This window comes from Aspergillus versicolor (genome assembly GCF_001890125.1).
Source record: "Aspergillus versicolor CBS 583.65 unplaced genomic scaffold ASPVEscaffold_9, whole genome shotgun sequence".
In the NCBI taxonomy this organism is placed as follows: domain Eukaryota; kingdom Fungi; phylum Ascomycota; class Eurotiomycetes; order Eurotiales; family Aspergillaceae; genus Aspergillus; species Aspergillus versicolor.
Window position 1 is genome coordinate 133653 of NW_024467532.1, and position 27587 is coordinate 161239.

A 27587-nucleotide genomic window follows, 5' to 3' on the forward strand; every position below is an offset into this window, starting at 1 on the left:
CTTGGCTAGGCTAACCGTGGAAGGTCGCGGCGGTCATCCCATCTGCCCATCGCCTGCTCGGGAATCTGGCTGAAAATTTCCCGGATGCTCAAGACCTCCCCATCATAGCTATCGGCGCGGCCTCACAACAGCCCTCTCGTCTCCTTTCATGGTCTATCACAGCACATAGCATTAATTGGGGCTGTCCGAATACCCGTTTGCATTAATTTCTCCCCTCTTTCCTTCGCCGTCCGCATCACACTACCGCACACCATGTCCCGATCCGCCGCAGACGCAACCCGGTTCACGGCCACAGGGCCCTACGCCAGCTCAAAGCCGAGCACGGCTCCTTACAAACTCCCCGGATTTCTAGCAAATTCGGGCTCGAAATCACAAAACAATGGATCTGGGGGGAACAGACAGGAAACACCCAAGGAGAAGGTTGAGCGTCTACGAGCACAGGCCCGGGCTGCCCGGATAGCACAGTCGACTTCGCGCGTGGACACATTAGTTGATTTTGGGAGGCGATTTGCGAATAGGGCTCATAAAGGGATGGTTTACACGCTTATTACCGCGTCCGGTACGCCCCTATCCTTGATTCACCATGGACGCGAATCCGCGGAATTGTAGCTGTGTCCGATGACTTAAAGAGATGAAGGCTAATCAATATTGCGTAGGAATATGTGGTGTGCTCACTGTCTACTCCATGGTCTCCCTGACGCTATATAACCGTCGCCAGCGCGCCCTCTGGATTGAGAAGGAACTGCAAACACTCCACGATGCACAGGCGGCATTTGTGACCGGAACGGCAACATCGGAACAATTGGAGTTGTTGAAGAAGGAGAAGATAGGCGAAATCGTGAAGCAGAAGCGGGAAGCGGAGAAGGCTGAACGGCCATGGAACAAGTTCAAGACCTACCTGCTTGGTGGGTTGAAGAATGATGAGGCCCCTTCAGCGGAGGCTACCGCGGTGAAAGTGGAAAGCAATAAATCTGGGGTTCTCGACACCCTCAGTAAGGCCGAACATCAACTAGGTCCAGCCAGTTCCTCCGCTCCTTCGGGCCCGGGACAGCTGGATGCTCTTGCTGAAAACGCAGAAGCAGCTGCCAAGCAGACAACGCGAAGCTGGAAGAGCTGGTTCACTGGTCGGTGAATCGAGTGACGGCAAAAAATGGCAAAAAAATGATAACTGAACATTTGAGATATAGATGGTGCATAGGGCGTCCCACTTCTGAGTTGCTCCCAGGCACCCCGGTTCCCAGTTCCTTCACGAACAAGGTTTGTCTGTCATGGACTAGCCACTCTTTTTGCATCGCGGCAGGTGTCATTATCTTCCATCTCCGTTGTAGTTTACCAACTCGGTTTGCGGCGTCCTCTGGTGTCTCTTTTTGAAATATTCGAGCCTATGTATTTAATACTGGGTACCTTTTACGTGATGTAAATATACAGTCTCCTCATCTTGGTTAGAAATTGTTCTTCAACAACGAAAAATGGAAATCAACTCTCTTCCAAACACGTGCATAAGGCTGTCAGAATTCGGCAGCTGCCCAAATTCACAAATAAATATCGCTGCCTGTTGGTTCTCCGAAGTCTGGGCAGCCCCAGCCACATCTCCTGGGATCGACCACAGATCGGATGGAAGCGAAATCGAAGCCTTTCGAAGTCGCAGAGAATCCAATTGTCTGCGGGATATTAATAGAAGATGCAGGACAGCACTATAATAATCTGCAATGACGCAGTTAGTGTTTGTGAATTTGTGGCAGTTCGGAGTCTGGACTCTGCAGACAGCTTTGATATGGAGGTGGCCGCTGCTAAGCCACAGGGCTGTGGCTTGGCGGTGGCACAGGTACGTAATGCACAGCACAGTTATGCGTAGAGCAAAGAACGGCCAGAATTGCTTACGTCACCCGCCCGTAATCCAATGGAGAATCATTCTGCGCTGTAATTAAACCATATTTGCATGCCATGGCGTGAGAAGTTATCCAGCAAAACACGCCCATATTCCTGCAAGAGAGAGAGTCTTCTGTGAAGCCGCCATATCAAGAAAGGCTCACGTTGATCGAGGACCTGTCGTTGGCCGGAATGCAAGTTCGTGTGAAGCGTGGGTGTCTCAGCCCTGCGATACTGAGGGGCTCAGCCACTCCACCATAATCGTAGTGACCCCACCGCCATCAGCGAAAGCAGAAAACGGGAGCCTAGCATGATTACCGATCAGATTGGCGCAAAATATGGAGCAAAATGATGCTGCGCCTGTTTAATGACGGTATTCGGAGATGGTATTGTCGGGATTCGTAGGCTCTCGGCGCCTGGTCTATCCTTTCTCAGCGTTTGGCGGGGTTGCTCACGAGCTAAACATCCTACTATAAAAGGACCTTGAACCCACGGTTCAGAGTTTCCTTCTCCATCTACCACACCTCTCTCAAACTCATCAACTACCTACCATTTTACTATTATAATATCTTTCTACCTTTCCCACCATCACATACTACACAATGTCCGGCCCCTACGATCAGAGCCAGGGTTACTACGGCCAAGGTGGCTACCCCCCTCAGCAGGGTGGATATCCTCAGCAGGGTGGTTACCCTCAGCAGGGCGGCTACCCCCAACAGGGCTATGGTCAGCCCCAGTACGACCAGGGATCGTACAACCCCCAGTATGACAACCAGCGCAGTTCTTCCGGTGACTACTACGGTGGTCACCACCAGCAGCAGCAATATGGTCAGGACCAGTACGGCCAATCTCAGTATGTGCTTCTTTCTTTTTTGAACATCTATCCGAACAATAGCTGACTAGAAACACAGATATGGTCAGGATGGTCCCGGAGGTGCCCAGGAGGGTGAGCGTGGTCTCGCCGGTGCCCTTGCCGGTGGTGCAGCAGGTGCCTGGGGTGGTCACAAGGTCAACCATGGATTCCTTGGTACAATCGGTGGTGCTATCGTCGGAAGTCTGGCCGAGGATGCGATGAAGAAGAAGGGCCACAAGAAGGAGGAAGAGCAACAAGGCTACTACGGTGGCCAGTCCCAGTACGGTGGCTCTCACCAGTCCGGCCACAACTCGACCCTCGACTCCCTCGGCAGCTTCTTTAAGAAATGAGCGACTCGCTCCTATCACGGCCCCTCGACTGTCTTTCACAGATCTAATGAGGTTATGATGATTGTGGATTACTCGCTTTGATTGTTATCATGTATAAGTCTGCTTTATTTGCTAGAATATTCGGGTCGCTTATGAATTTCCTTATCTTGTGTTTCTTTCATATGTGATATATAGTTATGCATTATTATGATACCGATGCTCTCTCGATGCATGTCGAAGAATATGATGGTTTCGAAACCTCGTCACTCCGCTTCTCTATTTTTGCCTAGTCTAGAAGATGGTGTAGAAAGTGCACTTCGAAGATACTTTGCTGATCGATCTCATGGGGAGCTTGCTTGGTAGAAAATCGCAGATGACTTGGGGCGATCTTATGATATCACTGGATGGAGAGATATTGATCACGAGTAGCAGTTGTATCTGCAATCTGCATGTCATGCGATGTTTAGGATTCCAGACGCACAGCATCGACTTGAGGCAAGGAAGCTGTTAGTATCCAATAAAACATGGAATATGGGACAGCAATTATTATCTCTTGCTTCTCCTTTCCTTGCTTACTCTTGCGCTAGTAGTCTTTGCAGAAAATCGGGCGAGACAATGGTCTTTGTTGCCTCAGGCAAGCGTTAATGCCAAGCCAGCATCAAAAGTTCGAGCGGAAGAAACGAAACTCCTGCGAGGAAAGCCGTCGAACCCAAACCACCTGTCTCAAGCACGACAAAATGATTGTGCGACAGCTATTTCCGCGGCAGGGTAGGTGTTTGTATATTCCAATCGGTTTGACGCGTTTGAACATATTATACTAATTTCTGTCTTGGTCCAGGCCGCCAGCTTCTCGGTCTCAACCGCCAGGTCTACATACCGAGAAGATTTTCGTCAACAGAGACGCCAACATCAACACCGGCCGAGACAATCGCTCGTACTCCGGTTGAAGAAGCCCGTCCTTCGATTGCCGCTGAAATCAAAACAAGCAATTCTGCAGAATCAATAACACGCGCTGCGACAGAGACAAGCCGGATGAAAGCGAAACAACGTATGCGATACACCTTTCTCCTAAATTTGATCAAACTACTAACCGATGTCTTGTTTGTTTTGTACAGGCGATCAATTCCACTCACTCGGTAGTGCTGTCGGTGTTTCCTACAAGCCAGAGGACATCATCCGCAACCCCCCTTCACCCTCCGATATAACTCTCGAACTCCTCCTCGCCTCCCAAACCCACCTCGGTCACTCAACATCCCGCTGGAACCCTCAGAACTCACGCTACATCTTTGGTATCCGCGATGGCATCCACATCATATCCCTTGACGTTACAGCTGCGTACCTACGTCGTGCCGCCAAGGTTGTCGAGGAGGTTGCCGTCCGCGGCGGTCTGATCCTCTTCGCTGGCACACGACCAGGCCAGAAACGTATTGTTGTCCGCGCTGCAGAACTAGCCAAAAGCTACCATCTATTCGAACGCTGGATCCCAGGTTCCCTTACAAATGGCGAACAAATTCTCGGCCACTGCGAGCAGAAAGTTGTGAACTTGCTCGACCAGGAAGTGTCAGAGCTGCCAGTCGTGGCCGATCCCACCAAGGACGTGCCGCCGGGAAGTGATGTCCGTGCGAATAAATCCATTCTCAAACCAGACCTGGTTGTTTGCCTTAATCCGCTTGAAAACGAGCCTCTGTTGCATGAATGTGGACTGAACAATGTTCCTACCATTGGAATCATTGATACAGATGCAGATGCGACGAAGGTCACGTACCCGATTCCCGCGAATGATGACAGTTTGCGCTCTGTTGGTGTCATTGCGGGTGTTTTGGGACAAGCTGGACAGGCCGGTCAGAGAAGAAGGATGGAGAAGGCAAAACGCAAGTTGGAGAACGCTTCTATGGAAGGGGAATAGAGCGAGAGCACTGGATCGCCGTAACTTTATTTATGAGAAGTTACTGGATCTATAAGACCTGCTCTCTATTTTGCGTCTATGGGAATTAGCTTTGGATATGTATGTATAAATATTGTATGGTCATTGTATTAACAGAATATAACTTGAAAGCTATACTACTACTGTTCCGCAAATCACTTAATAAAGATACTCGAACTGTACGTATATATTGGTAACTTGCGCACAAAATTTTATCGAGAAAACATCGGGTCCTCTGTAGAAGCATAATGAACAATCGCCAGAAGGCCCTCGGATGAACTTTTCCTGCCAAACTTTCCGTCACTGTGGAATAAAGCCGATGTGGATATCTAAAGTAGAAAGAAATCGTTCTATATATATATCTCTAACCCAGAGCTCTCATGGTAAGTTCAACACTAATTATAAAGTTAGCACAGCCGCAATTTAGCATTTCCACGTGGATAAAGTGGTGCAACATACACAGCGAATGTTCCCGCAGAAACAGGCATGGCTCTGAGTAGAGTCGGCCCAATGCCCTTCCAGAATCCCATAGCTCCCTCAGTCGCATATGTCTTCTTAAAGCAGTCCCTCATGCTGGAAAATTGCTGCTGGGCGCCAAATCCATCGGATTGCATCTTGCTCTTCACTACATCGAACGGGTAGCTGGACAGCCAGAGGGCTTCACCCGCTAGACCACCGTATGTAGCGACTTTGAGACTGGAGATATCGTCACGCTTAATGTTGTTGCGCTTCGCATCCTGGTTCATCAGCAGCTCGAAGGTCAGGAACCACATGCCGTAGGCTTGGATTTCTCTCAGGTATGTGACGGCCTGGCCGCGGTAGAGGCCCTTAGCGAAGCCACCTTGTGATGTGAGTTTGCGGATGCAGTCGATGGGCCCGCTGTAAAGTCGGCCGGCGCCGTGCGGCTGGGTTTGCAGACGGATACGGACGTGCTCGATGGGACCGGAGAGAACGGAGTTGGTGATACCCGCGAAACCACCCGCTAGATAGTACTGGCCGTATCCGAGGGTGCTGTCGGCGTATTTCTTCTTGTTGAGGTCCTCCAATCGTCTCCGAGCTTCGTGGAAGGCTCCGAATTGAACACTGACCTGGTGGAGTGTTAGAGCTGGTATAGAGGGTCAATTGCGGAGGCCGTACGCAGGCACCGATTCCAATCAGAGGGGTCAATGTTCCCTTGTAGAAAGCGAAGGGGCCCTCCTTCTTGAGGATCTGCGAGGCGCAGTCGAAAGCGCTCGAGTATTGTGTGGTGGTCTGGAGTCGCACCTTGACGATATCTGCGGGGGGATTAATTGTGGTGAGACATTGGTCAATTGGAATGCATACCGAATGGTTGACCTGATACATAGTTAGCGACATTACTCATATAGTTTCGAATGTATCAAAATGAAATGTGGGAGGTGGGCAATACGGCTCCCCGCACAAGCCGGGGCCCCGATGTAGTCAAGGGCGGGGATTCCGTCGTCATTAGAGACAAGGTAACAGAAATAAAGTCCTAGGGATAAATAGTCTGGCAAGCAATTCACATACCAAGTAGTACCTGTGCAATTCCACCAGCAGCACCAGAAGCTAGATCTTTAACCATGCGCAATGCTCCTCCATCATCGACATGGTGGTGGTCCAGGGTTTCGGGCTCCATTGTGTTCCAGGAATCGGCAATTGATTGGGAGCGGGTCTGCAGGTATGGATATCAGGAGCAAGAGCCCTATGTATAGGTAGAGAGAGGGAGAAGGTGGTTACCACCTAGGTACAGCAAGAATAGGCGGATGAGCTGCTTATCGGGAATTATCACCTCAGCGCCCGCAGAGAGAAAATTGGCGGCCTCCGATTGGGCCGCACGTGAGTTGGAGTCGGGAAACCAAAACTGGCGGGCGGAGATTTTGGCTCTTTTCCTGCGCTTTGCCGGAGCTTGGAGAGATCATCCGAGGAAAACGACAAGAGGCTGCCAACTATGCACAAGCGGTCCATTGTGCAGGTATGTCTTACTCTGAATATCCATTCTCTATAACTGCGTGGGAGTTGCTAATTCATTCTTCTAGCTGTCCCGTTGTCATGCTGTCCACTGGCCTTGTGCAGCCCGACTACGGGATGCTGGTGTAGCTCACCCTCCGCGACGATACTTCTATCCTTCCATTTCCAGACTGAATTCGTCCGATCATCCCTCTTCCAGTAATTCAGATCTGACGGCCGATTCCTCCTCCACGAGGCCGACGCCGAAATTTGGTTCTCGCTGGTCAAGTAGGTCAACACAATCAGCCCTCAGTCCAGAGGAGCAGGCCGTTCGAGATGCTTTGCGATTGAAATCTGCGAGTCAAGAACAATCGCAGCAGCAACAGGGACAACAAGAGCCCTGGAATTGGCAAAAATGGCAAACACCATCGATTTCACAGCCACGCGCAACTTTAAGCCAAGAGGAGCAGAACGTCCGAGACTCCTTGTTGTCCAACTCTGCAAGCTTACAACAGCAACAGGAAAATCCGGTGCCTTCGCGCTCACAAATTTGGCAAAGATTTTCGAATCGGCAGAACACGCGACACCCTCAGATGCCTCGAGGACCGCTCCGCGATCAACAAAATACATCTGCTGATTCCAAATCAAATCCAGCAGGTCTCTGGCGGTCAAGGAAGAGTGTCGCGCCTTTCTCCATCGGCGACAAGAAAAGCGAGACTCTTCAGCCCCGCAAGGAATACGAAGTTGCTGGCCCTGGGGTGGCCCCGAGGAAGTTGCGTGATTCGGATTGGCTCTGTCCCGATTGTGGTTTTACATGTTTTGGCAAGCATACGACATGCCCGATGTGCAAAGCGCGGAGACCAGTTGTGCGACATCAGACCGATACAGTTCTAAACCGCGGCACTAATAGAGAGGTCCGTCCAGGGGACTGGATTTGCCCTGGCTGTGGTCATCGGTGCTTTGGCAAGCACATTTTTTGCCCGAGATGTAAAACACGGGATCCAAATCCATCTTCAGAAGCACTGAGTCATGCAGAAAAATATCGTGGCACGTTTAGAGAGCAACGTCCCGGCGACTGGCTCTGCCCTGGATGCGGTAATCGATGTTTTGCAAGGTATACTTTCTGCCCAAAGTGCAAGACACGGAACCCACGCCCATATGAGGACTCAGGAAATTCTCATTCTGAGACTATGAGAGAACCTCGCTCCAATACGGTGAGAGACCTTCGCTTTGACCCTTCTGGGGGGTCTGGCGGAGGGTCCATTGGAGAGTCCATCAGGATTCGCAGGACTGCCCTCTCCCACGATCCCGAAACGGGCGACCGATCGAGTGATAGAAAAGCAGCGCTTGAAAAGCACTTGGCTTCAAGATTGGATCCGGAGGAAGAAATGGAAGACCTGGGCTTCCGGCGGCACAGGCGAGCGAAATTTGAAAAGTCCGGAAGAGCCGAGCGGGAGACAGGTCCATCTTCAGATCGTTTGAAATCCCGTGACAAAAGGCCGAAACGACAAGGTGGCTATCGCGAAAGCGAAGCAGAAGTCGATGAATATGACGTCGATGAGTATCATCGTCGCCGCGAGGAGCGTAAGAAGCAGAAAAAAGAAAGGTCGCGGCAAAAGCAGGTGGAACCAGAGCTGAGCCCGTTATATCTTCCCGAGTTTATCAGTGTGAGCAATTTCGCTGATGTCGTTGGTATGCGTCCTGCACAATTCGTTGAGCGCATGGAAGAAATGGGCTTTGAAGACGTTTCTTACAGCCATGTTCTTGATGCCGAAACGGCTGGCTTGATAGCTACTGAGTTTGGTTACGAACCGATCTTTGATACCGGCGCCGAGCAGGATCTAACGGCTACTCCCGAGCCCGAAGACAAATCTATCTGGCCGACCAGGCCTCCTGTTGTCACCATCATGGGCCATGTAGACCATGGTAAGACTACTATTCTTGATTGGTTGCGCGAATCATCTGTTGCTGCATCGGAACATGGAGGCATTACCCAGCACATTGGTGCATTCTCTGTCTCGATGCCATCTGGTAAAAAGATCACATTCTTAGATACTCCTGGCCATGCGGCTTTCCTAGATATGCGCCGACGTGGTGCAGATGTGACGGATATTGTGGTCTTAGTGGTGGCTGCTGATGACAGCGTTAAGCCGCAGACAGTTGAGGCTATCAAACATGCTACAAGTGCCAAGGTACCCATCATTGTGGCAATCAGCAAGATCGACAAGGAGGGCATTCACCCTGAGAAAGTCAAACAAGACCTCTCCGCGCACGGTATCCATGTAGAAGACTATGGTGGTGATGTCCAGGCAATTGGAGTGAGCGGGAAAACGGGTCTGGGCATGCTAGAACTTGAAGAAGCCATCGTCACGCTCTCCGAGGTTTTGGACCACAGGGCCGATGCGAACGGTTCCGTTGAGGGATGGGTAATTGAGGGTACGACGAAGAGCTACGGCCGTGTAGCAACCGTGCTTGTCCGACGCGGGACCCTCCGACCTGGCGACATTCTTGTCGCTGGCAGCACATGGGCTCGTGTCCGCACGCTCAGGAACGAAGCCGGTATCTCTATCTCCGAAGCCACGCCCGGAACGCCAGTTGAGATAGATGGCTGGAGAGACCAACCTACGGCCGGCACAGAATTACTTCAAGCCGGAGATGAGCAGCACGCTAAAGATGTCGTGGAATACAGGCTCGAGAGAGAAGAAAACCAGAAATTGGGCGAGGATACGACAGCCATCAACGAGGCACGCCGTGATATGGCTGAGAAACGGAAGAGGGAAGCCGGGGGGGACGAAGATTTGGCGATGGAAGAGAAATCATCTGGGCCCAAGGCAGTCAATTTCGTGCTCAAGGCAGATGTTGACGGATCAGCCGAAGCGGTTTTGAACTCCATAACCGCCATCGGAAACAATGAGGTCTATGCCAAAGTGCTCCGTTCGGAGGTGGGACCGATTAGCGAGTCCGATGTCGAGCTGGCCGCCGCCTCCAACGGCCATCTCGTTTGCTTCAACATGGCTATAGATGCGGCCATGTCTCGGATGGCAGAATCTTTGGGCGTCAATATCATGGATCATAACGTCATTTACAAACTCGTGGATGATGTCAAGGATACACTGAGCGAGCAACTCGCGCCTACAGTAACGCATCGGGTCACCGGAGAAGCCGAAATCGGTCAGGTTTTCGAAATCTCGCTCAAGAGCCGCGTAAAGACGTCCATTGCTGGATGTAAAGTACGGAATGGAATGATCAACCGGACAAAGAAGGTTCGCGTGCTGAGAGGGCAGGAAACTATCTATGACGGTAAGCCAAACTCATATTACCCCATATGCAAGTCTGAAGTGTCACTAATAGTGGTTCAGGTTCGATATCATCCTTGAAGAACGTCAAGAAAGACGTGACCGAGATGCGCAAAGACACCGAGTGCGGTATTGCGTTTGAAGACTGGACTGAGTTCGCTGTCGGCGACCAGATCCAATGCTACGAGGAAATCTTCGAGAAGAGACATCTTTAATCTCTCTTCCCCTCTCTCCTTCCTCTGTTGTATTTTTATTGCATGTTCTCTTCGAACTCTTGTATAAAGCATATATCCCTACTACTTTTTGGGTGTTTGATTACAAACCCTTTGTACTATTATAGCAACACTACTGTCACGGATACCATGAATTAATATAGAAGGTCTATATCTTTCTCATGACAACGTATTATACTACAATCCTATGTCCAGCACGTAACATATATAAGAATGTAAAAGCCACTTATCTAGCCTTCCACCGAACCCTCCCTACCCATTTCGCCCAGTCCCTCACATCTTCTCTCTCTAAAATCCTCTCCACAGTAAACCACTCCCTCGCCAACTCCTCATTACTCGCCATGCGGTGCACAAAACTATGGCAAGCCCGGCACAGCCAAGCAACACTGTTCAGCATCCACTCGTCATGCCACCCCTTCTTTATGACCTTGTCATGCACGCCCCTCGGAATGAGATGGTGATAGGAGAGTGGGATCCAGTCGCGCTCACAGATTTCGCAGGCCTCGGCGCGCGTGCTTACCCAAACTGGCGGTGGGCGTGTTACGGATGGGATGTATTCGGTTAGGGCTTTGTTGAGGAGCGAGGGGGACTCAAGATCGGGGGTGTACGTGGATAGTGTGTCTGTTACAGTGCTTGGGATGGGGTTGGACAGGGATTCGAGGCTGGAGGGGCTGAGGGGCACGGAGTATGTTTCTGAGAGGGCGGGAGAGTGTTGGATTGCGGAGTAGGAGAGGGATTGGAGAGATGCCGGGAGGGTGGTGAAGATTTCGGACGCTATGAACTATATTTGAGTTAGTATTGGCCATATTTATCCCGATATATATAAGCTAGAATGGACGAACATCGATAAAATCAGCCAGCTCTTCTGGGGTTTCATCACTGGTTGTGTTGGAATTCTTCCATTCATCCGTAGACTTTTCTGAATTGCTCTTCTTTTTCGCAATCTTCGACCGATTTGATCTCCGTTTGGGTGCCTTGTTTGGTTTGTGCTGGTTGCTTCTTGCGATGATAACACTAGACACGCACTCGCGGAAGACGGCATAGTTGGATTCAGATTCGCCCGAGGAAGCCATTATTTATCCAAAATTAAGCAGCATCCGTTGATACAGTGACAACTGACAAGAGCGAGCAAGCCCCGACTAATACCCAACGATTTGTTGACGGTTGAGATTTGTATTGGGGCCCCAAGTTGACAGCCAGTTGACAGAACGCTGAGCAGTAGTCAAAACTCCCGATGCTACTCGGCGACAGCAAAGACTTAAGTCGTCACTAATGATTTCTACGGTATTCTACTCTCCGTCAGACCGAGTCAGTTGAGCGGAGGTCGAGATTTACAAAATAGCAGAGCGATTGAGGTGATGTACCGCAGAAGAATTTTTCCAAACGCTCCACGAGGGAGAAGAAGAATTTGGGGTAAGTCGGCGGAGACAAGTCCTTTCTAACCTTCTATTTCCCCTCCAGAAAGATCCATTGAGAGATGAGGACTTCAGAGTGAATAAGAAGGTGTGATCAGTTGAGTAAGAGAAGAGAAAAAGGCACCAGGGAAGAAATTTGTGGGCTTATATAGCTGCGCCTCTCACCGCCTGCTTATCGATAAGGCCCGACTCGAACCGGCCCGGACGGATTCCGCTTCTGCCACACTGACATTTGGAAGCCGACAGCAGGCAACCTTGGATCCTTGATCACTCTCGCATACCTCCATCTTGCTCTCTTGGTGTAGTCGTTGGAAATCTTCTGGGCGAGGTTCATTATGTATTGGGATCTGGGGAAAGCCGCCTGGCTTTTCCCTCTCCGCGTATGCTTGCTCCCTTGCACTCGTTGCTCTTGTGGGCGCGAGCTTCTAGCTAACTCGGCCTTGATCTAGGGAATCTACTATTTCGCATCACGTCGCTTCCTCTGGCCTTTATTTAAGACTCGCTTAATACCAATCGTCCTTCTTTCTGCCTTTATATACGCTATCCTCTTTTCATTCGCCTACTTACCGCAAGTAGCCTTCCTCGCCATCTTTCAAGGCTCCGGTGCATGGGTCAGTGGTGCTTTCTTGGTCCTGGGAGAAGGAGCTGCTATTGTCGCTGGGTTGTTCGAGGCGTTCTTCGTCGATGAGACTCTCGTGGATATATTTGATGCTGTGTTGGTGAGCGAGGGACAGGCGGAACTAGTTGCTGCCTCTCGAGTGCTATACCCTCAGGGTGACGATGTCGTCAAACGATTGGGAAAGCCCACACAGGCTGCAGTGTACTCGCCTTTCTCTCTGCGGCAAATCCTAGAGTTTGTCGTCCTTCTCCCCCTGAACTTTATTCCTGTTGCGGGCACCCCTATGTTTCTCATCCTGACTGGCTACCGCGGCGGGCCTTTTCACCACTGGCGGTACTTCCAACTGTTGGATCTTTCCAAGCCGCAGAGGAAGGAGAGGATTCGGAAAAGGCAACTACAATATACCACGTAAGTTTATATGCCCTAGCCCAAAAGTTTGCTGAGCCAGCCTCTCACATCAATGGCAGATTTGGAACAGTGGCTTTGGTCCTCCAACTGATCCCTGTGTTTTCCATGTTCTTCCTGATGTCAACTGCCGTTGGCGCGGCGTTGTGGGCCGTTGAGATCGAAAATCGGCGGCCTCTACTGAGCGGTCGACCAGAACGAGACGCACTTTATCAAGATAATGATGACACCATGCCATAATTTTGATAATGTGTTTCAGCATCCATGTTTCTATTATTCAGCCGATACCATGTACATTTTCTCATAATAACTGATTTGGAATTTTGATCTGACCATCGGCACTTAATCTGGTACCCGAAAGTCCATTTCGTCGCCCCAAACTCAAAGTCAAATCCGACATGAGATGAGGCGTGGGCTGTGGCGGACTTCCAATCGCATCTCGCGAATATGTCGCAGCCTTTTCTCGTAAGCGCTGGCATTCTCGTTGCCCTTGTAATCCGTTTTATGATTCCCCACGCCCCAACAGGAACTAGAGGCCATAGGCAGCCCTTTTGCTTTCACAGGAATGATTCCCTGTCCATCTGTGACATCACACGCCCGGGGGAAGTGCATTCTCCGAGATTTGGCTATCCTGGAGGGTTAACCAGTCCGATGTCTGTTGAGCGGACTGCCAGGAAGAGCATTACTCCGGACGTTTGGAGGTCTTGTCTCTGACGATCCCCGTCTCGCGGCCGAACGGGCAGCGAATCCCAGGCAGCCGCACTGCCACCACAGGGGTAACCCCACAGGTAAATGGCTTTCAGCGTCACACCTTAAGACTCAAGGAGACAAGACCCTTCTTTGGGCAGCATCACTCTGGCCTGATGTGGGCCAAGATGGCTCCGTGAAATTATCTCGCCCTTTGTAAGTCTTTGTCAGCCGCGGGGGGTTGTAAGTTGACGATTACCATTGATTTCCGACGGGCCAACGGCTTGGTGAGTGTTTCTGGCAAAAGACTCGAGTTGGTTGGCTTCCTCCTGCATGGCTTTTGAATAGAGTTCAGTGCGTGTTCCCCGTCCATTCGGAGAGTTGTTGAAGGTGCGGAGTCTCGAATGTTCCCTCAGCACACGATCATCCGTCCAGAGCCGGTTCTCAGTCATCACGGCTCACGAGAGCTAAGACAGGGTATGCTGTGTCGTCGCTTGCCCATACTAGTTATCCCTGGCTGTGTACTGTAGACTCGTACGGTGCTCCTCGGGGTCGAGTTCTCGAGCAGTGCCGATTGTAGACCCTCGCCCCAAGCAGGGGCCCCAGTATGAATTCATAATGCAGGAGGACCAGGGGATCGAGTGCCTGAAATGGCTAGGCTGGATCTGCGGCTATCTCGAAGGGCTGGCCAACAGCAATCAATGGCACAAGATGCCAGGAAGGGGAAATGTTGGTGATGGCCGTCGCAGTGACTGGGCGTGGAGCGGAAGGTCGGGGCAGCCTTCCGGGCGCGTCTTAGTTGCACCTGCTGCTCTTGGTAAACCTTAATGATGTTTCCAGAAATCTCTCATAGTAGTCTAGTTCCGGGCCTCCCCAGTCGTGATCCAGTCTGAGTCTCCTCGTCCCTCCCTCCCATCCTCCCCGTTCCCGTTTTTCTCCTCTCTGCTCCCTCCCCCTGTCGTTCGATCGTTTCTCGCAGCACCGCCCAAAAATGTGCCTCATCGTAATGCATTAACTCCGCCGTCCCCCGGCTACTTGAAGCTCCCATCGACCCACCACCATGACCACCTGAAAGCACAGCTATGGAAATCGCTTCTCAACGACTCGCGCATTAATGGACCAACGAACCCGGCTACAGAAGGCCTGCGATGCCTGCAGTATCAGAAAGGTCAAGGTATGTCGCGGATATCTGAGCTCTCCCCAGTTGAAAGCTACCCCAAATAGACTGACTCGGTGGGCGTGGGGTAGTGCGACACCAGCGGACCCCCCTGTCGGTCGTGCGCGAGCCTGAATATTCCTTGTACATACGAGAGGCCGACTCGACGACGTGGTCCGCCAAATCGCCATGCCGAAGCTTTCAAGAAGCAGAAGCTTGGAGAGACGCCGGCGCCTTACGGCGCCTCCAACTCGCCTTCGCCGGATCAAACCTCGCAGCTATCGCCGTCTTTGACGGGGAATGGTATCCCGGCCACCTCAGGCGCGCTATCTCTGGAGTCGATTTGCTCCCTGCCCACGATCCAATTGCTTATTGATGACTACTTTACCTATATCCACCCGCTGGTTCCCGTCCCCCATGAACCCACATATCGCGCTGCCCTCAGTCGGAGGGAAGACCTCACTCAAAGCACCTTTTTAGCCATGACGGCTGGCATGATCGGATCATTGGTGGCGTCCTTCCCACGGAGACCGAAATTGCATCTGAAACACGAGGAAAGGGCGGCCTTTCCGCATTCCACTGCCTTGGTCAAGAGGTGTCGTGACATAGCTGTTCAAGCGAGGGGATCTGGATATCTTGATCGCACGCCTACTGTATACGATGCTGCTACCAGCTATTTTCTTGGTCTTTGTTCTGGCTACGTCTGGAACATCCGAGCATGCAGGTCCTATTTTGCAGAGTGCATGACCATGATCCATGTTTATAACCTGTGCAACCCGTCCCAACCCCGTCTTCCACCCATGGGTCCCACGAGCCCGGCTTCTTCTGCCTCGTTCCAGTCGCAGGATACGGGAAATGAACATCCGGTCAGCACTCTCGATGTGGAACTTGGCCGCCGTCTATTTTATACAACGCTAGTCGGTTACCGGACATTGCAGCAGATGGGCTCTCACGACGCGGCACTCCATGTTCCTCCTGAAACCCCAACCGAGCGCTATCCGCCTCTACCTCTAGAGGTGGATGATGAATACATGTTTCCAAACCACGTAGAGCCGCAACCGGCTCACAGGGTCTCCCGACTTGTGGGATTCAATGCCAACGTGCGCGTATACAGCTCCTACAATCCAATATCAGCTTGGGAAACCGCTTTCGGAGCAGGACAAATATTCGACTGGGATAGACAAAGGTTTGTCATATACGAATGTTTGCAGAAAAGCAAATTGGCGCTGGCGAATGTTCCAAAGGAACTGTCATTATTTATGACGGAAGGTGGCCCTTTGGACCCGGAGGAGGATGTCAAAATGGTGCTTGATAACGAAGACTTGAGTTCCTCGGAGAGACGCCATGTCCAGTATGAGATACAAAAGGCCAATATATACGCCAGCCAGCTTGCGACCCGGTCATACTTGGTCGAGAAGTACTGGAGCCTTCATGAAGCCTGGAAAATATATCAACCCCAACCCAATGAACCATCTCCCATGGCTTCAACAGCGGAAAATGGAAGCGACCCAGCAGACTATATTAGCAATACCATGATTGAAGAGCGACGATTGGTGATTCGAGATCTCTTTGTCCTCCTGCAATCCGTCAACGAGATCAATATGGAGCCTAATGGCTCAAGTGTGGTAAGTTCCGGCCTCGTTATACAAGTATGGAGCCTGATACTAACCAAAATTCTAGACATCCAAAATCCGCCAAATCGCATCGACCTTATTAGATTTATCCAAATCTACTTCCACATTCTCACCCACACCGACCATGGCGGGGCCCCAACCCCTCACCAGAGCCGAAGCAGAGAGGTATTTATACGCATTTATAGACACTCTGGTTCGTCTGGAAGGCTTAGGTTCACCCACGAAGTCACCTGCTAGTCCCCAGACACAGGGCCGAGCAATGAGCTACCTAAGTGATCATGATCGTGACGAGGAGGAATTGCGCCACTGGGCCAGCTTAAAGGCGTACCAGGCCAAGTTTGCCGATGCTGGTGGTTTATTATCTGAAATCTGAACCTCAACCCTTTCGGTTAGCGAACAACAATAATGCGCCACCAACACAGTGCAATGAGGCCATCATCAAAATCCCGAAGGCAGCTCTTATTCGGTTCTCACCAAAAGTGAATACGATGGGCAGTGAGAATTAACCGGAGCTTGACCTGTGAAAGTGGAGGCCAGCAGGTTCTTTGGAACCTAACACCCACCCCTCGTGAACCTTCACCACTTTGGAGGCGCATTCTATCCAAATCCCGGCCGCAATCACGAGAACCTGATCAGCGCGGGTCCGAAAACCCACAGCGCTGATCCCACTTTTAGCTCTTTCTCTGTTCGGATGTTCTGGGCCCCGGCGATAGACTCTAAACAGTTAACCCCCCGGCTTCAGATGGCGTCGCAATGACTTTCAAATGGAGATACCATTATTGCGACTGGGATCTTCTTAGTGACCCAGAAATGAGCCAATTTTCCAGGTTAGCCGATGTACATTTTGGAGACATCTTGGGGTCTGACGGCTCAAGCATCTTGAGCCAAGCTATACAAAGCAGCGTGTATCTGCAAAAGCCAGGCACGAAAAGGATATGTGTATATATTCTGTATTTATCAACAACATTACTTGTACATGAATTGAAAATATATGCCAAATTTATCAGGCCTTCCAAACCCAGACGTCTATTAATGCTATGCTTGATATCTAGAACCATATATTTCTACATAATATCGCAAGTAAACGTCCTTTTTGCGTACTGATTTTTTTGAATTTTTTTGAATTTTTTTTTTTTTTTTTTTTTTTATAAGTTCCCTCCTTCTCCCAATCATAATTAGAATGCTATGATATTATCGCTACGTACAGGAAATGCAAGTCAAATTAGGTAAGTATACAGGAAAGCAAGGACGAAAGTCACTACGCCGTAACCGTCACAGTTTCTGCAGGTTCTTTTTCCGTAACGGTCGTAGTCACAGTAACTGTGATCGTAGCGAATCCGGATGGCGTGTAGGGAACAAGAAACAATCCGTCATCGTCATCATCATCATCATCATCACCAACGCCACCACTGATGAGGTTATTCTGGGAAGCGGCCGTAACGGTTTCCGTTGCCGTTGCAGTGGTTGTCATTGACAGAGTCTCCGTTTTTGTGGCAGCGACAGTGAATGTTTCTCGGGGCTGAGGAGTTTCTGAAGCCTCTTCCGTGGGAAGTGTGGACGTTTGGACGATGGTCGATATCACTGTGACTGTCGTCGTAGAAGTTGGTTCTTCCTTAGCGGTGGAGTCCCAGGTGGTGGCTGCACTTGTAATTGTCGCTGTTTCTTCGGATTTTTCTGTCTCAGCTGGCAAGGTGGACGTTTGGACAATGGTCGATATCACCGTCATTGTGGTCGTAGAGGCGGGCCCGGGTTCTGCCTCCGTGGTAGGGCTGGACGTTGTAGTTGGCACCTGTTCTTCCGCCCCTAAAGTGGATGTCTGCACAACGGTGGATATCATCGTGACTGTTGTTGTCGGGGTTGATTTGTCCTCTGCAGTGGGGATAGGAGTTGCATCCGTTGGTAAGGTGGACGTTTGGACAATTGTAGAGACCTCTGTAACAGTGGTAGTAGAAATGGGTTCCTCGACAACGGGGCTAGAAGTTGCATATGTGGCTGTGGCTATTGGCTCCGGTTGATCTGTGGCTAAAGTAGACGTCTGCACGATAGTCGAGATTGCTGTGATGGTTGTTGTGGAGCTAGGTGTTCCTTCGGAAATAGAGAAATTCGTAGATGTCGAGGTGGAGGTCGGAGTAGATGTAACGGAAGGGACTGGTGAAGACTGGAAAGTCGAAGTTGTAATAGTCGAGCTAGATCCACCCCCAGAGCCACCTCCAGGGAATATCGTTTCGCTCGTAGGATACCCAGAACTTGTGCCAGGCGTAACTCTGATTATAGTTGGGGTTGTCGGAGTAGGTTTCATACCATTACTGGTACCAGTTGTAGGGATTATGGAAGTAGAGCTTGTTTGCGTTTGCGCCTCCTTCGAAGATTGTGCTCCGGTTGTAGCTTCTGCAATGGAGGCTGTCTCTTGACTGACAGAGGACTCAGTACCCGTTGCGCCAGGTGAGATCAGGTTTGATGATGACGGTGCGTGGCTAATCCCATGCACGCTTGAACTTGTCTCTACTGTGATGATTGGTTGTGAAGAGGTATTTGCACTTTGAGTCGTACTTGAGATTGGCACCGTACTGGTCGTTGTTGTCTGCAAGCCATATGAGCTTTCATTCACAGATTCGATGCCGTCTGAGTATGTAGATATAGATGCAGGCGAAGTGATTAGAGGCGCGGAGGTAGGCTGGTCGGTGCTTGACACAGAGTCGGTGCTCGGAAGCTCCTCAATGACCCCAGCCGTTAAGTGGGTAGATGAACCAGATGGAGATGTTGACTGAGTAGTTGAAGTTTCCATGCTCGTCGTAGCGGTAGTCTCATCAGCTGTGGGAGTGGGAGTCCTCGTCGCAGACCCAGCATCTGTATCAGAAGGCGAGGGTGTTATGCCTGGCGTAGCGGTGGTCTCTTGTGCTGTTATAGGTGTTGGACTAGGGGTATAGGTTGCAGTATCTGTTTCTATAAGAGTAGACTCCGACGTCCCTGAGTTCATAACAGAAATATCACTAGCGTCTGGGGTGACAGGGATCAACTCCAGGGGGCCATCGTCGACGTCGTCCCTGGCCACGAGGGGGCGGATAGAAGCGAGCGAAGCGGTTGAGGCGGAATCCAGCGCATCACTCCTATCCGGATGAAACAAGAAAATCGGGCCAGCCGAAGCAAAAGACAATAGAAGAAAGAAGAGAGCGATCATAGCGAGAATCGTAGAAAAAGAGTGTAGGCGGCTAACAGACTGAGCGAGTGAGGCCATCGCAGTGGGCATGCAGGGGGGACTTTTAGAATATATTAGCAAGATGCATAATGACTGGATAGCCTGAAAGAAAAATATAAAAAAGGAAGGAAGGAAACACAAAGGGAAGACGACACAAAGCAAGTAACACTACTATTCCTCTGAGTCTGCAGCAGGGCCCTGGTGATTTATGATGCCGCCGGGACACTCTCCAGGATCCAAATTTAGGACTCTGGTTGCCTGGACGAGCCTGGATCGTCGCATTCTGCAGGATCTGGAGCAGCTTTGAGCTAGTTCCTGGACTGGGTTGAATGGTTGGCTGTGAAGAGAAATCCAACTGGCGCGCGTCAAAGGACGATCGAGATGCACCGCAAACAATAAAGTCATTGGCGCTGGGAGCTCAGAGGCGCCCACTCTGAAACGCCAGCACCGGCAGAAATAGAATGGAGTTAAATGCCTGTCGAATAATGCACAGGATACGGTGAAGCTTAATGGACTAGTAGAATTAAAAATAAATTGAATAGTCCTTGCACAGTAGCTATCCCAGACATGGATCGTTATCATAACTTAGGCGGATCCCGCACGCGCCGTTCAAATAGCAACATTAAAGGGCTCGTCAATCCCCTCGAAAGCCTCGATTTTCCCATTGAGGCCCTTAGCATCTCCGTAGTAATGGAACCGATAGACCCCGGCCTGCACTGGGCGAGGACTCCCGGAAGAGTAGTAGTCGTCCTCTATTTCCCACTCCAGGGTGACCTCACTGTACCCTAAGACAGTATTCGTCCTCTTCCAGTGATACAAAAGGTTCCAATCGCCGTCATTGCGCACCGTTTCCCAGTTTCCACCGTCCGTTTGTCGCTCAACCACTGCAAAGGTTGACTCTGATCGTAGGTTATTCCTCGGGTTAGCGCCGACAAAAGTGGCGCTCACTTTATCGCCTGGTTTATATTTGGCATTTCCAGCAGACGTAATAACGTCCCCATATGATTTATCGAGCGGATGGCCATCGAATACAACGGATGGGATGAAACTCAGAGAATTGTCAGTGTTGATCGGTGGCTCGATTCCGGACGGCTCAGGATATCGACCCTCTGCCTGGGCGGATTCGTCCAGATAAGGGAGATAAGTTAGCGTCAAATTGACATAGGCGGCTAATGTATTTGGCCCATAGAGTGTCGAGGCCCCTTCATACCGTTGCCTACCATACTCCTCCTCGGTGGTCACATAGTGCGCATAACTGTTCGCCGGGGAGCCCAAAACCACCAGGGGATCAGTAATTGAGAGCGTTTCGCTTGCGGATTTTGCAATCGCATCTTTCCAGCGCCGTGCTGCCATGGTCGTAACTTCGCTGGTGGAAATCGCAAACATCAGCTGCCCTACACGAAGGAGCTGAATATCCACTACGTTTGGAGACCAGGCGTAGGGTAAGCTGAGGTCTCCAACATCTAGAAGGACATCTTTCGGATGTTGACATTTCTGTTGCTCGGGCGTTGGCTGATGGAGAAATCCTCGAACAACGTACCACAGCGGGTTACGCTCCGCAGGCGTGGTGTCATTCTGAGTGAAGTCAAAATAACCAGGCCAGTCAGTAGTACCAGCCGCAAAGGAAAACCCAAGAGCTGCCGAACAAGTGCTTAGGGTGCTGGAATTGAATGGTGACTGGAAACTATAGCCATCCAAATTCTCGAAAAGGTGGAATGAACTGACTTGAGAGCTTTTACGGATTGGAATGGCGTCGATACTCATTTGGCCATGCAGGTCTTTGGCAGCAGTGTATTGCCGCAGTCCAATCTCAAAGCAGCTCTTTGCACCTTGGTCGTTCTCGCGGAAAAAAGGGCCACGCCCGTGGCATTTGTCGGTCTTTCCACCACATGTACTGTCTGTGTAGCGACATTCTTCACCAGAACCATCTTCGCACCATGCCCCAAGAATATTGGGAGAAGTGTCACCGACGCTAGACTGAGAGAAACCAGCCACAAAATTATCCGCAAATTTCGAATCATCTTGGACACTTCTTTCAAATAGCCAAGCAGCAACACCTTTGTTGTCTCCGGTGACGAGGGTGTTATTGCCGTAAAGTGATGTGCCATGTACCGGGAAGAATGTTAAGACAGCAGTTGTTTTGTTGTCACCCTCCCTGTCAAATCTCAAGAGGCTTAATGTTTTATCAACATTGGAAGGATATCGTGCTCTTTCTTCCTCCGGATTGGCCTCATAAGAATATGGGCTTCTGTTGATACTTGCATCCTCAATGTTTGTTGTGCCGAAAGTAAGACGACCAGGAGCAAGGCCCTCATGAGCTCTCTTTATGGACAGCAATACGCCATCCACAATTGCGTTGAAGCTTTGTTTATCGAAGCCTTTGTTGGGAATTTGAGGGAGGAGATAATTATACCATGCGCCTGGACCTGAATGAGAATGTGTGCCTGTGAGGGCAAGATTGTGGTCGCCATATCGCGCGTATTCATTGCCCAAGCCGGCAAGTTTTTGTAGGACACTGTGTCGTACTCCAGTGTCCCCCGTTAAGGTATCAAGGATTACATAGATCCAAGTCTCCTCGGGGTTATTACGGTTTGCCACGATGAATGCTCGCGAATAGATTCTCTGACGAAGACCTGTACCAATTTGATCGAGGTTGGCAAAACCACCGAACCCTATCTCCACAACAGGCCTGTATGTATTCTAGTTAGTACTTCGAGTTGGGGACATGTGGAAGCATTGAGTTTACCCAGTTATGTCGGCTTTACCAGCTCCTAAGAGAAAAATGTCATCATCGTCAACGTAGCCTGGCGACCGATCGTCCCATTGTGTCTTCACCTGAAACGCTGGGGATTTTCCTGAATCGTGAAGCACCGAGAGGACTTGCAGCAAGATAACAGCAACGATAAACGTCCCGACAAGAGCGATGTTGAGTCTGTTATTTGCCATTTTTTCCAGTGCAAAAAGATGGATTCGCACTCCAAGCCCTGTGGAATTTTATGACATCAGAGAATCCTTCCACGCAGGGTGACCGAGACTATTTATTCTCTTCGTCACTGTCAGGGGATGAGAAGTCTAAAGTACAGATGACCGAGGAACTTACCAGGGTCGTTCCTGGACACGGCGGCCTCGGAATATTTTCAACCTCTCTTCGAATGAAGGGGGATTACGGAAAGGTTCTATTGGCGACCAGACAGCTCAAGGTCGGATCGAAGTCGTGCCTGCTTCTCCTCTTGGATTTGTCGCGACCTTTTTCGATGTTGTCTGATTGGACACGATTGGGAGTCCCCGCGCCGAAACCAGAAAGATTCGTCAAAGAGGGAGGGTCATCTGCGAGTTCCCTGAGCTCGAGTGGAGAACCAGGTTGCGAAGAGTGCGATGATCGCGGGCATGTGCTGATGGAGCTGGAGACTAACTTAGGTAGCATGCCTCAGGGCCAAGTTGTGGCTGCACATTGGTCAATATCTAAGCCAATGAAGAACATCAATCACGAGGAACAAAAATCCGGAGCAATCCAGTGTATGGACGTACTCTGTATTGACATAGTGATCTGACGAGAGGTAGAGATGTTTGGTGAGATCTAGAAGTATACCTTGAGCATGCATGGATGGCACCGGGAGAACACAATGATCATATTCGTGGGTATCGAACCTCGGCGCCAGCCTGGAGGCAGATCGGGCCTGCCCGATCGGATGCTCAGCCCCCACAATTTCCATTTCAGGAAGGTAGCATAGGAATCATGGATACTTACTCATCAAGAAGCACGTGATTTATGAGCACTGAGCAAAAAAGATGAGCTTGACTTGGTGAATATTGTTGCCGTCGACTAGGTCCCTACTTGCTAAACATCCCCCAAGCTCCTACGTGGAAAACTGAAGTCAACTGTCAGCGCATTCAATTATTCATACTCCCAATGCCTTTGATAAATGAATCCCACGACTCCCTCCCGTGTAAGATTCTTGCCGCGACATTTTGGAGCCGAAGTTCTGACTTGGTATAGATATCGATGCGGCGCCATCTACCCAGGCCTGGGCCAATGCAGAGAGATTGATCGCGGCAGAACTTTCATCAGATTATCAGTCCTCAACACATCCGTCGATTCCTGAATTCGCCGAGCCCAAATTCACCCCCTGTATCCAGCAGGAAATCGAGCGCAAGGCGGCTGGAAAGCCTCTTACTGGCGGAGTCGACCTTTCACGCTACGAGGCACCAGAGCCACCAACTCGCTCCGCTGATTCTGCGCCAGACCTCGATGAATGGCGTCAGACGTTGCGGAAAGCATACACAGCTAGTTCGCACCTGTCTTCACGGCATGAGAACCTCACACTCCTCGAAGAAAGCGGCAAGAATGCGTGGTTGATCGGGAATTCCCAATTGGAGGATATACTCAGAGTACTTGAGAAGGAATTGGCGGAGACAAAGGAGGCGGCGGAGAATGTCAACAAGCAACGAAAGATCGCACAGGAGGCGAGCCATGGAGAGCTTAACGGGCTCCAGGAGTCATGGCGACGCGGTGTTGGTGCTATCCTCGACGTTGAACTCGCCGCCGAGGACTTGCGAATGAAGATTCTTGAACAGAGACGACAATACGCGCAGCAGCATGCCCGGTAGGTGGGGCCATGTCAAACAATGTGCGACGACTCGGAATTGCGGGAGCGCACACGCTCTGATGCCATTTGCAGCCAGATCCCGGTAGTAGCTTTTGAAAAGGCTTTGGAACACTTGAACGGCCACGTCCATTGATCCTATTCCGGGTCTATTTCAGACACCGAAGGGTATATTACAAGGCCATCTTTTAATATCGGACCCCCTAATGTGCCAGGACACGTTGAAGCGTTTAAAGCTATGGCTGGGTACAGAGGTCACGCAAACCGCCGTGCGCCATCGCTTCGCTCAGTCTTGCTGGACAATTGGCCCTTGAAACCTCGAGCTATGCAGACATGCTAGTTGCTGTAAGGCGTGGACTACATTAATGATGTGGCTCTGTGGCTCTATAGAGTATGGAGTATCTGCGCGTCTTATCTGACTACTCAACGTACTTAATAGTCTTAGTGCTGTGGATACCCGTGTCTTCCCTTGAAGACTACAAAATTTTAACTGAATGATATGAGAATTCTGTACAGAAGAATTAGATAGTATTAATTGTATAACTATTGAATTCATGACGCCTGACCCCATGTGGACAAATACTCTCAATACAGCCCTAATCTCCCCATAATTGCACCAGCCCCCTTTTTAGAAGCAAGACGATTCCAATGTAACAATTCCTTACACACGCCATCCAGCGAAGTCAGCGGCGGGTCGTATCCCAACCCACCCTGCTCAGGGGATTTACGTGCGCGAGAATCGTCAATGATGAGGTGAACATTAGCTATCGAAAAGACAGAGGGCTGCAGTTGACTCAGGTCGCGCTTCATCTCCGGAAGCCAGGGGAGGTAGAAGTGCCGTAGCAGGGCGTACCACTCAACGAAATGGGACAGGATGAGCATTGGGGCCGGGGGTACGTATGGAAATCGAATGGGCGTTGTGACGAGGGTCGTTAAAAGAAGGTATAAATCGCCGAATGAGATGGCTGGGTTTGGATCCGTTACAATGAACGCGTCTCCGCCGATGTTTGGTAGATCGAGTGGGTTTTGAGTGTGCTCGATGAGCCGTTGCTCGTAAAGAAGGTGCGCTATGGATACGTTTTCTGCGTTGACGAAGTTTTGGATTATCTGGGGAATCCAACTAAAAACATAAATGAGTTGAGTTAGGCCAAGTTCAGTATGTAAGCATGGGGATGAAAAACTTACGTTGGAGCACCGCCCATTTTCAGGTATATCCCGATGAGGGTTGCACAGGTCTCGCTGCCAACGCCATATATTCCATTCGCAGGTCGGATACAACCCGTACGGAAGTTGGTTTTGATGTCATCGGCCTCCCGTACGATGATCTCTGCCTCTCGTTTTGATACCGCATAAGTTCCAAAAAACTCATCGTGCTCCTTTGGGGGTTCAGTTGCATCACTAAGGACCTGTACAAAGTGTTTCGGGGTATTTTTCCAAGGCGCAATCCAGAAAGTAGGGGAGCGCATGCAGACGGAGCCGGAAGATGTTGAGATGAAGCAGCTCGCGCCCGCCTTTTTGGCAGCATTTAGCACATTAATGGTCCCACCAACGTTCACTTTACGGCAGATAGAAAGGAAGGCCTCGTGGCGGTCTTCTGGTCGAATCATGGCAGCGTTGTGGAACACTGTCAACGGCAGATCAACGACAGATTCCGGCCATGGCTGTGTGAATGCGTCATATACAGCATTCTCATCAACAATATTTGTTTTGACGAAGGTAACACCTAGGTCAAGAAGCTCACGACGAGGTGATGCAAGATCTAAGGTTCGAATAGCTGCTGGATTTTCCCCTCGAGCCACGAGATGCGATATGATCCAGTTACCAACAAGTCCTAAATTAAAGTCAGCAGTCATAATCTAACCCTGCCACCGCACATGACATGCATGCAGCAGTTCATGAAGCGTCCTCAACGTACCGGCTCCTCCAACAACAATGTAGCGCCGGCCCTGTTTCGGGGGCAAACTTTTAGTAACATCAACAGGGTTATCGCCTGCCCTCTTATATGCGGCCATGATTTCATCGACGTTCAATCTATGAGGGGACCACTTGCGAGCCTCCTCAGGGATCCCGCTCATTGAATGGTTCACATGGTAGACGTAGAGGAAGCCGAGCACGGCGATGCCCAAGAGTATAACACCCAACATTATATATAAATTGCAAACTGATGGTTCTTATCAGCTTCAAGACAAGCGATGTAGGACGCGATTTGCTTACAGCTTTTATAGATACTCCTGTGAGCCTGGCCTCCTCAAGTCCTCACTAAAAAGGGACAAGGAGGGAGTGAAAGAACAACATAATCTGAAAGAGCCACAAAGCCCGAGAAGGCCACCAAAGATGGCCAAGCTCTCGAAGCGAAGCAGGTTTCGGAGTCATGGAGGCCTCATCAACAGGAATACCTGCAGAAGCGCAGTTGCGACAATATTTAGTCGGTTCGGTTAGAGCACTCGAGCTCCCGGGCCCCCCCCCGCCGTTCGCTTAAAGTCCTCATTGCGCCATCCCTGTCCTCCGCTTCTTGGGGATCGAAACGAGCAAATTAAAAGGCGCCAATTAAACCAAGGCCCCGGTGGTTTTTCTTTGCCGGCTCCTGCAACTTTGCATTTACGAAGCGATGCTGGGTAGGGTTCACGTGATAAATATCTGTGTATACAAAGTACGGACCTAATAGAGCCTGATGATATCTCGCACGGGCCGATCCTTAAGTTAAACAAGCGGTTCACTATTAAAAAGGGCCTGGAGATCATGGAATCATGCTGCGATTTGGCTCCTTGAAGAGGAATATGCGAAGGGAGCAAGTGTTTTCATTAAACAGCAGGACCCAGGCATCTGTATTGTGTACTGGTTGAATAAGCCCAGCCTTATTAGCGCAAGCGATTGTCTCCAGACAAATAAGCTCTCCAGACCCATGATATTGATAGTTCGATCGCAATAATCTTCACACTTTCCAGAGTATAGCAGAACACGTGACTATCCGCTCGGCCTTCTGCCCGAGGTTTCTGGACTCAAACTGGGCATAAGTTCGTTTTGACGGCTGCTGCCATGCGCCCTGTGGGCTGTCCATGTTGGCGCATGCTCTGACACGAGTCGGGCCGGCCTGCTTTCAACTCTCCTGCATGAAGAGGTGACATGTGCACAAGGTGAAGCCAGACTCGCCAGTCGCCTTAACAAAAAGGCCGGTGGGGCCCTTGGCTCACATTCTCCTCACTGTTGATTGTTGAAGGTTCGGGAAACCGGCACAGGCGGTCAGTCAGTTGTGCTGTGACTGGGCAGCCCCCTTCTTGAACCCCTGAGTCTCAGTTTGATTCTGGGGTTGTATACGGACAATCCTCATGACTACATGACTTCTTTGCAAAATTCTCCTTTCCTGAAGCTCCGATATGCTCGGGCAGCCATTTTGAGATGACTGCTTGGGTCAGCTATTAC

At 50.4% G+C, this 27587-nt stretch overlaps 12 protein-coding genes across 12 annotated transcripts; 7 read left to right on the forward strand and 5 right to left on the reverse strand.

Annotated features, from left to right (window-relative positions):
- Positions 1–70: 70 nt before the first annotated feature.
- On the forward strand, positions 71–1500 carry ASPVEDRAFT_44883 (cytochrome c oxidase assembly protein COX14). Its single transcript, XM_040813159.1, has 2 exons — positions 71–559; positions 657–1500. The coding sequence occupies exons 1-2, from the start codon at positions 253–255 to the stop codon at positions 1130–1132; spliced, it is 783 nt and encodes a 260-aa protein (XP_040671155.1). The 5' UTR covers positions 71–252; the 3' UTR covers positions 1133–1500.
- A 971-nt stretch (positions 1501–2471) lies between these two features.
- hel10 (putative high expression lethality protein Hel10) lies at positions 2472–3072 on the forward strand (the record flags this gene model as incomplete). The annotated part of the gene is made up of 2 exons (XM_040815054.1): positions 2472–2722; positions 2781–3072. The coding sequence occupies 2 exons, from the start codon at positions 2472–2474 to the stop codon at positions 3070–3072; spliced, it is 543 nt and encodes a 180-aa protein (XP_040671156.1).
- A 716-nt stretch (positions 3073–3788) lies between these two features.
- ASPVEDRAFT_31776 (mitochondrial 37S ribosomal protein uS2m) lies at positions 3789–4957 on the forward strand (the record flags this gene model as incomplete). The annotated part of the gene is made up of 3 exons (XM_040810529.1): positions 3789–3819; positions 3890–4099; positions 4167–4957. 3 exons carry the CDS (start codon positions 3789–3791, stop codon positions 4955–4957), a joined length of 1032 nt encoding a protein of 343 aa, XP_040671157.1.
- Positions 4906–6785, reverse strand: ASPVEDRAFT_44885 (putative mitochondrial carrier protein (Ymc1)). Its single transcript, XM_040813160.1, has 5 exons — positions 6503–6785; positions 6299–6310; positions 6113–6249; positions 5435–6063; positions 4906–5370 (listed from the first exon to the last, which is right to left on the reverse strand). Exons 1-5 carry the CDS (start codon positions 6609–6611, stop codon positions 5340–5342), a joined length of 918 nt encoding a protein of 305 aa, XP_040671158.1. The 5' UTR covers positions 6612–6785; the 3' UTR covers positions 4906–5339.
- A 1327-nt stretch (positions 6786–8112) lies between these two features.
- Positions 8113–10433, forward strand: ASPVEDRAFT_86747 (translation initiation factor 2; the record flags this gene model as incomplete). The annotated part of the gene is made up of 2 exons (XM_040817907.1): positions 8113–10222; positions 10282–10433. 2 exons carry the CDS (start codon positions 8113–8115, stop codon positions 10431–10433), a joined length of 2262 nt encoding a protein of 753 aa, XP_040671159.1.
- Positions 10434–10488: 55 nt separating this feature from the next.
- On the reverse strand, positions 10489–11818 carry ASPVEDRAFT_845250 (HNH endonuclease). Its single transcript, XM_040817548.1, has 3 exons — positions 11816–11818; positions 11294–11740; positions 10489–11232 (listed from the first exon to the last, which is right to left on the reverse strand). Exons 2-3 carry the CDS (start codon positions 11522–11524, stop codon positions 10678–10680), a joined length of 786 nt encoding a protein of 261 aa, XP_040671160.1. The 5' UTR covers positions 11525–11740; positions 11816–11818; the 3' UTR covers positions 10489–10677.
- Positions 11819–12201: 383 nt separating this feature from the next.
- Positions 12202–13253, forward strand: ASPVEDRAFT_64470 (EI24 domain-containing protein; the record flags this gene model as incomplete). The annotated part of the gene is made up of 3 exons (XM_040815731.1): positions 12202–12246; positions 12316–12893; positions 12953–13253. 3 exons carry the CDS (start codon positions 12202–12204, stop codon positions 13128–13130), a joined length of 801 nt encoding a protein of 266 aa, XP_040671161.1. The 3' UTR covers positions 13131–13253.
- A 1438-nt stretch (positions 13254–14691) lies between these two features.
- On the forward strand, positions 14692–16740 carry ASPVEDRAFT_55302 (uncharacterized protein; the record flags this gene model as incomplete). The annotated part of the gene is made up of 3 exons (XM_040815055.1): positions 14692–14751; positions 14826–16358; positions 16414–16740. The coding sequence occupies 3 exons, from the start codon at positions 14692–14694 to the stop codon at positions 16738–16740; spliced, it is 1920 nt and encodes a 639-aa protein (XP_040671162.1).
- An 865-nt stretch (positions 16741–17605) lies between these two features.
- ASPVEDRAFT_845556 (uncharacterized protein) lies at positions 17606–19939 on the reverse strand. Its single transcript, XM_040817559.1, has 3 exons — positions 19717–19939; positions 17979–19624; positions 17606–17919 (listed from the first exon to the last, which is right to left on the reverse strand). The coding sequence occupies exons 2-3, from the start codon at positions 19612–19614 to the stop codon at positions 17786–17788; spliced, it is 1770 nt and encodes a 589-aa protein (XP_040671163.1). The 5' UTR covers positions 19615–19624; positions 19717–19939; the 3' UTR covers positions 17606–17785.
- ASPVEDRAFT_845555 (neutral/alkaline ceramidase) lies at positions 19940–22834 on the reverse strand. The gene is made up of 3 exons (XM_040817558.1): positions 22664–22834; positions 22310–22597; positions 19940–22252 (listed from the first exon to the last, which is right to left on the reverse strand). The coding sequence occupies exons 2-3, from the start codon at positions 22507–22509 to the stop codon at positions 20173–20175; spliced, it is 2280 nt and encodes a 759-aa protein (XP_040671164.1). The 5' UTR covers positions 22510–22597; positions 22664–22834; the 3' UTR covers positions 19940–20172.
- Positions 22835–23471: 637 nt separating this feature from the next.
- Positions 23472–24441, forward strand: ASPVEDRAFT_198477 (pre-mRNA-splicing factor SPF27 family protein; the record flags this gene model as incomplete). The annotated part of the gene is made up of 2 exons (XM_040809255.1): positions 23472–23510; positions 23561–24441. Coding segments are annotated over 2 exons (650 nt in total), but the record flags the coding sequence as incomplete, so codon positions are not given.
- Positions 24442–24752: 311 nt separating this feature from the next.
- ASPVEDRAFT_86754 (putative 3-beta hydroxysteroid dehydrogenase/isomerase family protein) lies at positions 24753–26311 on the reverse strand (the record flags this gene model as incomplete). The annotated part of the gene is made up of 3 exons (XM_040817908.1): positions 24753–25287; positions 25353–25998; positions 26083–26311. 3 exons carry the CDS (start codon positions 26309–26311, stop codon positions 24753–24755), a joined length of 1410 nt encoding a protein of 469 aa, XP_040671166.1.
- Positions 26312–27587: the final 1276 nt, after the last annotated feature.

Coding starts and splice junctions, on each gene's coding strand:
- ASPVEDRAFT_845556 (XM_040817559.1), bottom strand. CDS start 19,614: ATGCCCACTGCGATGGCCTCACTCGCTCAGTCTGTTAGCCGCCTACAC. Junction 17,920..17,978: donor CTGGGACTCCACCGCTAAGG/AAGAACCAACTT, acceptor CAAACGTCCACA/CTTCCCACGGAAGAGGCTTC.
- ASPVEDRAFT_44883 (XM_040813159.1), top strand. CDS start 253: ATGTCCCGATCCGCCGCAGACGCAACCCGGTTCACGGCCACAGGGCCC. Junction 560..656: donor CACGCTTATTACCGCGTCCG/GTACGCCCCTAT, acceptor AATATTGCGTAG/GAATATGTGGTGTGCTCACT.
- ASPVEDRAFT_845555 (XM_040817558.1), bottom strand. CDS start 22,509: ATGGCAAATAACAGACTCAACATCGCTCTTGTCGGGACGTTTATCGTT. Junction 22,253..22,309: donor GGTAAAGCCGACATAACTGG/GTAAACTCAATG, acceptor GAATACATACAG/GCCTGTTGTGGAGATAGGGT.
- ASPVEDRAFT_845250 (XM_040817548.1), bottom strand. CDS start 11,524: ATGGCTTCCTCGGGCGAATCTGAATCCAACTATGCCGTCTTCCGCGAG. Junction 11,233..11,293: donor AGCTGGCTGATTTTATCGAT/GTTCGTCCATTC, acceptor ACTCAAATATAG/TTCATAGCGTCCGAAATCTT.
- ASPVEDRAFT_44885 (XM_040813160.1), bottom strand. CDS start 6,611: ATGGAGCCCGAAACCCTGGACCACCACCATGTCGATGATGGAGGAGCA. Junction 6,064..6,112: donor TGATTGGAATCGGTGCCTGC/GTACGGCCTCCG, acceptor ACACTCCACCAG/GTCAGTGTTCAATTCGGAGC. Junction 5,371..5,434: donor TCTGCGGGAACATTCGCTGT/GTATGTTGCACC, acceptor CTTTATAATTAG/TGTTGAACTTACCATGAGAG.